This window comes from Curcuma longa, chromosome 15, assembly GCF_044706935.1.
Source record: "Curcuma longa cultivar G26 ecotype Majalengka, Jawa Barat chromosome 15, ITB_CL_G26_1.1, whole genome shotgun sequence".
In the NCBI taxonomy this organism is placed as follows: Eukaryota; Viridiplantae; Streptophyta; class Magnoliopsida; order Zingiberales; family Zingiberaceae; genus Curcuma; species Curcuma longa.
Window position 1 is genome coordinate 9,191,980 of NC_133875.1, and position 12,714 is coordinate 9,204,693.

Genomic DNA, 12,714 nt, shown 5'->3' on the forward strand with positions numbered 1-12,714 from the left:
CAATTCACCACTAGCACGATATATTAGAACGGTGGCATGATATCAAAATAATATCATTTCAGTTAAAGACAAAAACCATAGCACGACTTGAGATTTTAAACTTCCGTATTTTCTCCACTTTAAACTCGTTTGAGATTGAATACTTGAACACTTATTTTCAATTTGTTAAGTTTGTTCATCTTCACAAACTTGAGATCTCTGTGGTATCTCCAGCTTGACTTGAGTTCAAAAAAGATTACACCTTTTGAAATGCAAAATAAGTTGCCTTTCAACCATTGCATAGTATTGCATCTTTTCTAAATTGGGAGTAATAAAATATTTATTTATTTTATAATTGTTTGGGATTTGATGGGTGTCTTTTTTATTGTGTAACAACTGCATAATTTTTCAATAGCTTGAGACGAGTGTTACAGTCTATATATTAGTTTAATGATTTCATACAAATTGCTAAATTACTTTCAACTTTATCAACCCTAAAAACTGATTCAACTAGATAAATCATTAATTTAGAAGTTAGACAATTGTAAATTTCTGAATAGAAATTCTGGATTTGTTGGCTAAGTAAAGAAAATAAATTGTATATTATATAAATCTATATATTTTATTTAAATTTTAATTTAGTAAATTTATTGAGACTCTTAGAATGCTATAATTGACTACAATGTCCTACAAGTTCTACACATTATTTTTCTGCTAAAATTTATCTTTGATTATTATGCTTAACAGTATGTTGGTCCAGTGCCAATTGAATCTAAAGAATGATTTAAGGACTTATGTAAATGATAGAAAGGTAGATGTAGACTTATAATCTGATTTGTTCATTTTTTTTTCTTTTGTCGTCATCTCTATAAGTCCTCTCTAGGCATCTGCAACTTCTTTTATTCATTACATTAGCATATAGAGCCAATGTTGGAGAAAAATGATGCATATACCCCACTCATTATACATGGAATTTTAAAGTTCTTATTTTTATGCCTTTTGTTCTTCGCTAAATGAATGCCAATGGGTGGTTGAGTTGATCCCTTTTGCATGTTTTTCCTACTCAAGTGACTTGCATGAGTCAAGTTATTATGCAGAATATGTTGACCTTATAAAATACCGATTTTGTAAGGAAGCAAGTAGGTAGCCTCTCCTTGTTTCTACATTCTTTTTGTACACATGAAAAATGCAATCTGTTTCCTTGCCTGTATTTTTGTCATATATCGATTCATATGCAGGCATCAACATCTAATATTTAGTCTAGAAATCCCTAACTCGGTAAACTCATCTTTAGACGTTCTTCTGGTTACCTTTTATTCTTTGTATTAGTTTTTAATCAAACATTCCGATCATTGAAATGTATAGTTTGAAAAAATCAATCGATCTCAACAGTGTTGGATTGTGATTGGCAAACTCCAATTTGATCTTTCCTTATAAATTTTGTCAAAACAATAAAGTGAAACTAGATAAAACTCTTTTTTTTTTAATTTCTTTATATATTTTTATATATAATCTTTTTTCAAAAATTAGTTGAGTCAACGAAATCACTCTTAATTTTGATGTTGGGTGTCTGTGGTTTTAGATCTTGTACTGGGTCAGGTCGCACAACAAAACGTATCACTTAGGTAAATTATTAAACTCAATACTACTTGTCATAGAGAATCTCTCCTTTATCGATATTGATCATGGTGCATGCTACAAAACAAATCAAGATTAATTAAAATATTGTTTGTTATTTTTTTAAACTTGTATTCATACAACATAATGTCAAAACCGTATTATTTCAAATGAGACACAAAGTTCGAACTTAGCTATATAGCTAACTTAGCCATATAGTTATTTCTCTTCTTTTTTTTCTTCTTCATCTCCTTCCTCCTTCCACCTTAAATTCGTTACTTGCACTATACATCGGAACATCGACATGATATTGAAATAATATGGGTCAAAGGCCGAAATTTTGACCATACTTGCAATAGTTCTAATGCACATATAACATAGTGGAGTTGTCAAATCAAGGTAGAGGCCAACCTTGGTGAAGGTTAACCTGCATCATTGAATTTTTTGGATGAGGCATATGTGCAATGACGTGTTGCTCAATGGTAAAGTTTAAACCTAGGTGTGGTGGCTGGTTGATGTGAGGTTTGTAGGCATTAACCCAAGATGCAAGGATGGCAGATGGATAACAGAGCTGCTTACATAAGGCAAATACAAGCTAGTGTCATCATTAGTGTATTACTATGATTTTCTTTTGCCTATGTTATGTATTTATGTTAAGTACTACTAAAAATTAGATATGATTTGTGATTAAAGAATTATTTAAATATTTATATTGAATAGGCAAACAATCTCATTCAATCCATGTAACTGGGTACTTATATTTAAATATTTTAGATTTTTTAGATTTAATACAAATTACAAACTATTGTTAGGTGAGCTATTTAATATAAATTTTTAAACACTTACCTCCATATTAATTATCAAATAATTATCAACAATTTAAGTATTTTGTAACTACTAAGAGTTTAATCTATTTGCATGTATGAACTTCTGTTGATCATTTGATGACTATAAGAAATTATTTTATGTTGTATAACAAATTTGATTTATTTACTAGTGGAGAATATATTAATTTATAATTTTTCTAGTTTACAATATCATTGTATCCTGATTTCAATTGTGTTTACATAAAACTGATTTTAATATTCTCAGATCAGTTAATCCTGATTCCTGATCTGGATTCTGATTCTGCAATTATAAATTGACAGTTGACATTCTAAAAGAGACATAAATTTGCTTGTGTTTTTTCTGATTCTGGTTTTTAATTCCATTAGGGGGTCTTCAATCCAAGTAGTTGAGTTTATAGTTTGGTGTATATGGTCAAGTACATTGGTTATCCTGAAACATGTGGTATTTCTTCGCCTTCTTTTCATATCGATTAAAGTATTGTCGATACACAGGAAACTTCATCTACAAATTGCACAGTCGTTTATGGATCTAAACTGCAGACAAGTATTGAACTTGATTTCCAGATTTATGTAGACTGATGCTCTGTCAAATGCATTTTGAACAGGTTGTTTTGGCAGCTCAATTATTTTGCTGGACCTTCCAATTTATAGGCCATGGAGTATTTGAGGTACATGCTGAATTAATAAATTTGATTGTTGGCCATATATATATCTGTCTATATATTGTTCCTCTGGAGATCAATTATTTTGTCGTTTGCATTCTATCACAGAAACGAGCACCCGCTCTTCTTGATAACCTTTTTCAAGCCTTCTTGATGGCTCCGTTCTTCGTTCTGCTTGAGGTAAGTTTATCCAACTTCTTGAACTAGGGAAGATCTGGTATGGAGAATAATTTTCTAGTTTTTATCCAGGCACTTAATTTTATCGGGTACGAGCCATATCCTGGTTTCCATGTCAACGTCCGTGCAAAGATTGAAGCAGACCGCAAAGCATGGCAGGCGAGCAAACAAAACAAGTCTTCGTGAAAGGTAGCGACTCAAACACTTGTCCGTATGAATGTTCAAGTCCGTCCGGTCCTCCATTGTACATAGTAAAAATTAACATAGTTGATTTTACAAGAATAGAACCACGTTTGTGTGCAATATATGCATGTGCAGTCATACTTGTAATTTGTTACCCAATTCAATTGGAGTCTAAACATCATCCTTTCTCAAAGAGTGTGTCCAAAGGCTTTCTTTGTAATTCTCCAACTTATTCGGTGTTGGGTTGCTGTGGAATATTTGAGAATATTAAGATTGTTTAGTTGTTACTTTGTCCATCTTTCACATTTGGAATGATGATGGTCTTATTATCAAGGATATACCAAGCTTTCTTTTGCCAAACTCGAACACAAGAATAAATTCAAGTATGTGTACGTGATAAATTATTGTCAAAGTATGCAACAAAAATAAATATAAAAAATTATAATATTAACTTCAGTAATGGAATCTGACACCTCAGTGGTCCTACATGATCGATTCCACGATCGAGGAGATAAATTGAGAAATTTCAATTGACCATGATAAAAAAGGATATTAGCTCGACTTCGTCAAGATTCGATCTTTGACCACTTCAGTAAATATGTTCCATTATAACCAACTCAACTATATCCTAGGGGCAAAATTACAATACTAACAAATAGATATAATATGGTTTGTAAATTCCTCTTATTTTACAACTTATATCATACTCAGACCACTAAATCACTTCTTTAAATGAGACAATGAAGTAAGTCTATAAATGTTACAATATGGCATTGTAAGTTCTTACAACAAGCTACTGAGCACTTAGTAAAACACCCCTGGTTAGATTCTTTATAGTCAAACAGATTCTTGATTTACAGTCTATCTTAAATAATAATAATAAAAAAAAACTCTTGAGATAGACACCCTTTAGCCAAGACAATCATCAAGACTTGTTCACTTCGAATGACTACCTAAGTAAACTTTAGAATGAATTTCTAATGAAGGATACAAGACAATCTCTTGCTTCTAGAAACTCTCTTGAAGAAAAGCACACTTTCAACACAATATAGATAGGAATCTATAAATGAGTAAAATCTTCCTCTCGCCCTATAAATAAGAATCTAATCCAAGTGAGAAGAGAGTTCAGAAAAAACAAAAATTGACTTTTGCTTTTAAGCACGTGTTGATCACATATGCTTTTAAGTCACACACTTTGACCCAATTTGGGTCCAAGGGTGTATTGATGTCTCAAACTATTTGACCCTTCAATACTTGAAAGTCAATCCAATCATCAAGAGAACCTACCAGAGAACCTTTAGAAACTAAGATGAAGCTCCTTAAATAATAACCTCCACCTAAAATTTGAATGCCAATAATACAATCAATCTACATGAATAAATCTAATATTACAATAATTCAAACAACACATCATCAAACTTAATGACTGACCATCAACAAACTTGAAGCTCCTCACAACTTCATAGTTGATCTATGAAGTTTACCTAGGCTCAATCTTTTTCATCTCATGAAAGCTACACAAAAACCAGTCAGTGATCAAATATAAATGTTTTTCTTAAATTGTATTCCTAGAATATTAGCCCATCATACTTATAAGGAAGGAATCACTGTCCTAATGTAAATTTAACAACTTTATACAGGTACAGGCTCATTCTATCTAGTTAATCGTTTGTGAGCTGGTCTTTTGGGTGGGAGGTAGAGTTTTTCATCCTCAACTGGCATATCTCACCTGCTTTCACTTCTCAAGCAAACAGTGTTTGATACTTCGCTCCTCAAGTCTTGAAAGGTACCTGCTGATTAACTACAATCTGCATCTGGTTTCTTCTGTTGGACATTGCACAGAATACAAAAAGACATTAAGTTCTTTCTCCATGAGGGCATCACCATCGGATACAATAAGACATATCCAATACACATCATTCCAAAAACATTAGCAGCAAAAGTGTCTTGACATCATAGTGTAGAGAAATAAGCAGCAACCTTTAATATATACACGACTGTAAGCAGAAAACCCACTGAGAAAAAAATAGAAAACCCATTTAAATGAGAACTACATACTGTTACAGATGTAGCTATGCCCAGCATTGCATTGATATGCCTAAGAAAGAATGGAGTCTACATTGACTGCTTTGATCTTACAAGGATGACCGATTACCGATAGATTAAAGATAATTATAAAACCAAAATTAAGGTGTACAAGGTCAGAAACATTTTTCAACGGCGGCACGGAGAGCCTCAAATCTGGAGCTGTTTATGAATTTTATTTTTTTTCATCGTCCACTGATGTTCTCAAACCCAAATGGTGATCTTACTCGGCTCCCACCTTCGCCGTATTGATCATTCCACCGCCTTAGTTCATTCATACTGGTAGCATCATAAGCAACTGAGGCACCCACCTAATAGGAGAAACAAGTTTGGAGATGGAAATCATTCTAAGTAAATGAAAATAGCATCAAGTATAGCAACCTGTAGTATTTTTAGTACCTTAGATTTTGCTTTGATAAAATCATCCAACTGCAGTGGTCTTAACGATGGCATCGTAACTTTACTTCCCTGATCACAGTAAGGTTGGTGTGAGGGAGCCAAAGAACATAGAAGCACAAAAGAAGAAAGAGAAGTAACTACAATGATTTGGATGTGCAACAGAACTCCAATAATAATAATAAATATATAAAGACTGTAAATAGTTTAAAACCGGCAGTAGTTGCCTTTGAGGCATTTTCGCATGAAAATCAAACGGAAACGATAGCTAAAAGAAGAAAAATGACGGGCAAACCCTACCGTCTTTTCTGCTTCTAAAAGCTCTTCAACTGGCCTATAAGCAGCTGCTATGCATAGATTCTGCATTTTAAAATGTCAGAAAGTGCAATTGTAGTTTGACAGTGAATGATGAAAACAATGTCAATTGTAAGTATACCTTCAAATCACTTCCTGAATACCCATCAGTGGCATTGGCAAGTTCATCGAATCTGAAGTCAAGTTCCAGATTCTCTTGAGCAAGAAGTACCCTAAGTATTTTTTTCCTATTACCGGCGTCAGGAAGACCAACATAAATCCTGCAAGCATCCTCTATTAGTCAGTTATTGACATGAAAAAAAAAAACTCAGATAATTAGATATTTTCTGGCTTCTCTCTCATTACCTTCTTGGCAGCCGGCGTATCACTGCATCATCCAAATCAAACGGGCGATTTGTAGCAGCAAGGACAAGGATCCTCTGGCTATCCTTGGTCTTTAGTCCATCCCAAGCTGCCATAAATTCATTTCGTATTCTTCTTGTTGCTTCATGTTCAAAAGCACCACCTCGAGCTCCAAGTAGACTATCAACCTATTAGGCAACAAGAAAAAAGTTTCCAAGTAGAACAAGCATGACATGACAAGTAACTAATAACGTGGACACTTAGGAAAGGATTGAGAATGCAGCATATAAAACAAGTACCAAAAATCCAATGCCTACCTCATCAACAAATATGATCACAGGTGCTAGTCGACTGGCAAAAGAGAAAAGGGCCTTAGTAAGCTTCTCTGCATCACCAAACCACTGTATTCAAAGGAATACAAAAAGAAACCATCACAATAAAGAAATCAACTGTAATCAGAATAACTAAGAACAAAAACAAAGGATGGTGCTGAAGATTTGTTTAGCCGGTAAATAAAACAACTAAGTTCTATCCTTATCTTAATCTGAACCGATATATAGTTGTTTTATTAATTGGAAGAAAAGAGTCATAAAAAACATAAAAGTAGAAAGCAATCCAAGAAAGTAAATACAGTGCAACCTGACAAGGTCAATGGTCAGTTTAAATGTTTTCTGTGAGCAAATCAACTTTCCAAAAACATTAATATACAGGATGAATCCATTTTATTATTAACAGACAAGGAACTAAGTAAATACAAAAGAAAATACATGCATCCACTTGAAATCAACTATACATCTTAGTTCATTCTCCCACAACCATTCTCAAGCAGTAAAAGTTCAATGAGATAGAAGCACCAAATAGAATCGAGATGGATTCTCTCATCTCACAAGAGTACTTTTAACCAAGCTGTGGCCACTTATAATTAGGATAAAGCCCCAAAATTCTTATACCTTGTACCATGCTGTGGTGTCATAAAAAACCTAACTTCTATCCAAAATATTGATTTGATATGTCTTCCTCAATATTCAAATTGAGAAAGAGACATCATGCTTAAAACCATTAATATCACAACCAGAGGATTCAGGATTGTAACAAATATACATTTCTATACAAAATCCTTGAGTTGAAAAATGCAAAACAAGGGTTCCAAACATTCAAGATAAGCATACTACCCATCAAATCAAGTTATCCTACTGATTTTGAATATTACAGTTGCATCAAATTTCAAAAACTAAAAACTAGTAAAATATTTTAAAATAGAAAAAAAGTAGTCTGGACATTAATATATTATTCTATAGACAACAAATCATATAACAAAAATTATTCCAATTCCAATCTAAGAGAAAGGCCAGATCACAATTTGGTAAATTTGCCCTAATTGAGATATTTAAAATTATGCACCTGAACTTATAATAATTAAAATAAATGAATATAGAATAAATGCTTACAAAACAACTGTCATATCTAAGTATTTTACAACTGATTTGCAAATTTGTACATATATTATGTAGCACCAAAATATATGCCAAAACATCTTGATGAGAATAGCATGCCCAGGAAATTAGGGTTCATGAATCCTTAATACCCTATGCATTCAATTGTTATATTAGCTTTCTTTGTAATGTTTTGTCTATTACATTTACAAGTGCAGTATGTTAATATAGAATTTAAAATATCAAGTTTTGTCCAGCATGAAATATTTCTCTATTAGTTTATTAATTTTTATCTTGTGTAAGGTTTAAAGTTGGGAACTTCTGATCATTGCTTTTCAGATTTTCCATCTAGGCATCCAGTGGGTAGCCATAATGAGAAGGTGTCATTGATTGTTTGCATATCTTGTGTTGAAGTGAAGACAGAATAATATGATTCTTGATCAGTGTCACATGAAATATGGGTTACCTAGTCCATAGTTTATAAACCAAACTATACCGGAATAAATGAAACTTAATGGAAAAAGAAAATTTAATTACCTTTGATGTAAGTGATGAACTTGTTATGTTGATAAAATTTGCCCCAGCCTCAGTTGCAAGTGCTTTTGCAAGAAGAGTTTTGCCTGTTCCAGGAGGGCCAAAGAGCAAGACACCCTTGCATGGCTAAAAGTTTACCAGCTATTACAACTCGGCCATAAGTAAGACACAAAGATGCCCATTTAACAGAAACAGAATAACAAATAATAATAGTAACTTGATTACACGGAAAAATAAGAGGCAAGACAAGCTAGCATTTGAAAATTAGGAGGAAATAAACTAATAGAATACAGAATGCAGAGAAGCATATTTTCCAGTTAAAGGGAATTACCCGTAAGAGATTGCCACGAGAAAAAAGTTCAGGTCTCCGCATAGGTAGCGAAACAAGTTCATTCAATGTCCTCTTCACATCTTCAAGAGCACCAACATCGTCAAACTTCACGCCTATTTCATTTGGGGGAATTAATGCTGACACAAAATTTTTCTCAAATTCATCTTTGGTAATTATCTGCAACAAATATATTTGCAATGAAAATCAAGTAATATGCATAATATGAACCAACAAATAAAATATAGAAAGTATTCATTCTGGTTAAGGAACAGAAAAATAAAATATATGGATGATAGCAATGTATACCGCTATACTCTGAGAGTGCTTTTTGAAAATTGATTCCTCATCCTTTAATCTTGCAATTGCAATGTCCAAACTATATCTCAAGGAGAAAAAAGTCACATATAAAATATTAAAAAATCTTTAAAATTAAAGGAAAGTCATAAACATAAGAATTAGGGGTTACCTTTCCGAAGGTATCATCAACCTATCACCCTTTACTGTGGGAAGAAGAGACGAGGATAGATAGTGATTCTTAGCCCAGCCAATGACTTTCTCAGCTTCTACAAATATTTCAAATAAAAGACTGAGCATTTGGGTGAAAAAATCAGAAAAAATACCACTCAAGTACCAATCAAGGAACATACAGCTTAAAACCAAGGTTATTCAATCAAGGTTTAAATCGTGAATCGTATCAAATCGTGAAACATAAGATTCATATTAATCATATAAATAAGTCAAAAAACAAAATACTAAAACTTATTAAAATATTCTATTCAACGAAATTAACCTAATAAGCACAATAGCAGATTGCCACAAATAGACAAAAGGGTTATAAAAAAACAGAAGTATCATAATAAAGCACGTGAAAGCAAACAAAATCATTCACTTATCAAATGAATCAAAGTCTACCAACAAGTGGGAAGCGAGTAGGAGTTACTAAACACGTAAATACTTATTCTGGTAGTTATCTTAACAGAACAATAGCTCAGTTCCTGCCTGATAGTGATTGGAATCTGAATCTGAATTTTCTGGTAGTCTGGTGGTAATCTAGATGCTAGAATCTAATATTTTTTGGTATTTTGGTTATGCTGAGGATGTGCATTGGAATTGGAGTGTCAGAGTAAGGACATGCGCTGGGTTGCTGGTCCGTTAAAGGTATCTGGTCTTAAGGCAGGTCCTTGGAGTGAGGTCATGCTGTGGTTTGCTGAATGTGTGAGAAAGGTGGCCAACTACAAGTGATGTCCGACACCCAACGAAGAAAGTTAGCATCAATGATGACGGTGGTTGACCTCTAAGTATGTTGGTCAAAGTTGTACAATGAGGACAGCAAACAAGTGAATGAGCAAAGAGGGCATTTCATTGAATACAAAACACAAACAAATTCTTAACACAAAATCACTGTATTTACTCAATTAAATTGACATCCTGTATCACGAACCAGCTATCTTGGAACTGTATCAGTCTAACTAGAACTGAATTGGACTGTTCCTGGTTGATTCTGATTCAGACATGTGGTTCGAAATGATTGTAAAAGATGAATCCAATTGGATGGTTCAAGCACTGAATCATCTGATTATGTTTACCATGCTTAAAACTACTGTGTTTTTTGCGAGAAAGAAGGTCAAAATTGTATCCCTCATATTGTTCATTTTATTGTTTTTACTACTATTTTAAGAGATTCCAGTTGCCATGACCTAATATAATACAGGATCCCATTGAATTGTATCAGTGCAAGCAATGGCTGGTATCAATCTAACAAATATATCTTGCTTATAAGCAACAAGATATATGTGCCTGCAAATAATCAGGGATGATTAAACATAGAAGAACAATAAATCACAACAATATGTAGATGCATTGATAGTGGATTTACTCTGTTAAATGAGAAATAACTGTCAAGTAATAACAGGTGGTTGAATGCCTCCTCTCTCACTGAGGTGTGCAGTGTCCATATGTGCAGTAATACTTCTCGGTCAGAGCATTGGGTGGGTTTCAATTGCTCTAGCTTTATCACTTTCCCTCGTATTTTGATATGCTGAATTTTCCCTTGAATCTATCACCAGTAAGTAAACTCACAATAGCATTGAACTGTCCAATGACATTTACAGACACTTATGTTTCCATTCAGGATTTGATGGCTGATCAACATAGGGCATGAGTCTCGAGGGTTCTAACTCTAAGAGATGGTTGTGCCCTCATTTTATGTACACTTGTGACTAAATTGTCCCACTCAATTAAATAGTCATCTAGATTGTCAAGTCTACAGAACTTAAAAAAGACAATCTTAACTTCTTGAGTGTAGTCAATTAGAAAAATATGTCAAAGTATGCTTTTTAGGATTGATATGTTAAGAAAAACTCTAATATTTGGGATCCAAGTCACATCTACTCAAAACTTGATTTTAAATATTTGATAACCTTTAATGATTGATGACTACTCTAGCCTAACATGATTTGTCTTAATGTACTCCTAAAGAACTTCCTTAACATACAGGTTTCTGTTCGAGAGAAGATATTTCTATTCAGCAATAGAAATATGTGCTTCGTGTGCTTGAGAAAGCTAAGATGTTAGGGTCTAAGTCACCTGTAGTCCCATGCATCATAATGTAAGATCCTTGCAGGGTTATTATTTAATTTAAAGACGTAACAGAGATTAATTGGAAAAATGAATTAACCATCGTGGTTATCAAAATTGATATGGGAACTATATTGGACATTCCAAAATCTAAGGTATCAATCATATCGAATCAATGAGATAAGTGATAATGAAAAATAAAATAAGTTTGTATGAAATAAAAAATGGAGTGCACAAAAGAATATGAATGATGAATTTTATGTCAGATGGTATCATCTTTTGTTGCAGTTTTAGTTCCCGTTTGGAATGGAATGATATAGTCAACATCCCACCATGTTGAGACTTGGCATGCTTCAAGACCCAGTAAAGCATACAATGACAAATTTTTATGTTTTTTACTTCTTAAACCTCATTTCACCTAGATTGATAACTACCAAAAATAAAATTATAGCATTCAAATAATTATAGGCAATTGGTTTAATAATTTTTTTAGAAGCAAAACAACATTAAAGATGCAAAGACAAATTTTGAAGTATTTTACTTAGTTAATATCATTTACTAAGCTTGTTCACTACCAAAAAAATTATAGCATTTAGATAGTCAATTGGTTTAAAATTTTATTGGAAGCAAAACTCAATCATGTTCAATTTATAATAAAAAGCATAACTATTAATATAACAGTGTAAAATGCCATAAAACAAATATATATTCATCAATAAGTTAGAAGTAACAATAAACATTAACAACATAGTCACTAATGTTAATGTTAATCTAATAATAATATAGCATAATGGGTAAGTGAAGATTTTGTATCATCTGAATTAATTTGGGTGGAAAAAAGACTCTTAAGTTGTTTAATCCGTATAAATACATAATATACTATGTTAATTAATCTTTATATGCTATATATAACATGTATAAATAATATCTTTTAAATATAACTGATTGCCAAAACCTAGTTTCAAACCTCAACACCCAACCCACACTTCGCTTACATGGTATCTCTTTTCAACATGGCAAGTATATCAGTTTCCCTCTAAGCCCTTCAGTGCCGGTACTTTTTCCACCCACGACATCAACCCTACTTTCCTTTCTCAATGGCACGCGAAATGGCACGCCCTCTTCCACACAGCTACCACCTTTTCTTCATGCTTGCACACCAACTGGCCCCACATCCATATTCAATAGACAAAACAGCCTCATTTGCGCCCCTTTTGGAGCCAAAGCTCTTGTCT

The 12,714-nt window shown here is 33.0% G+C and overlaps 1 protein-coding gene and 1 long non-coding RNA gene across 5 annotated transcripts in view; one reads left to right on the top strand and one right to left on the bottom strand.

The window, feature by feature from the left end:
- The first annotated feature begins 2,811 nt into the window (after positions 1 to 2,811).
- On the top strand, positions 2,812 to 3,659 carry LOC141846827 (uncharacterized). Its single transcript, XR_012603367.1, has 3 exons — positions 2,812 to 3,112; positions 3,215 to 3,286; positions 3,356 to 3,659. It is a non-coding gene; the product is annotated as an uncharacterized LOC141846827 (long non-coding RNA).
- A 1,823-nt stretch (positions 3,660 to 5,482) lies between these two features.
- LOC141846248 (uncharacterized) overlaps positions 5,483 to 12,714 on the bottom strand; it is a 29,156-nt gene continuing 21,924 nt past the window's right edge. For all 4 annotated transcript variants that reach the window (XM_074734257.1, XM_074734256.1, XM_074734254.1 and 1 more), the window contains 10 exons: positions 9,369 to 9,465; positions 9,209 to 9,278; positions 8,903 to 9,079; positions 8,575 to 8,697; positions 6,922 to 7,005; positions 6,608 to 6,792; positions 6,384 to 6,522; positions 6,248 to 6,307; positions 5,951 to 6,019; positions 5,483 to 5,862 (listed from right to left, as the gene is read on the bottom strand). In XM_074734257.1, coding sequence (XP_074590358.1) covers positions 5,737 to 5,862; positions 5,951 to 6,019; positions 6,248 to 6,307; positions 6,384 to 6,522; positions 6,608 to 6,792; positions 6,922 to 7,005; positions 8,575 to 8,697; positions 8,903 to 9,079; positions 9,209 to 9,278; positions 9,369 to 9,465 — 1,130 coding nt within the window. In that variant the 3' untranslated portion in view covers positions 5,483 to 5,736. The remainder of the gene's footprint in view (positions 5,863 to 5,950; positions 6,020 to 6,247; positions 6,308 to 6,383; positions 6,523 to 6,607; positions 6,793 to 6,921; positions 7,006 to 8,574; positions 8,698 to 8,902; positions 9,080 to 9,208; positions 9,279 to 9,368; positions 9,466 to 12,714) is intronic.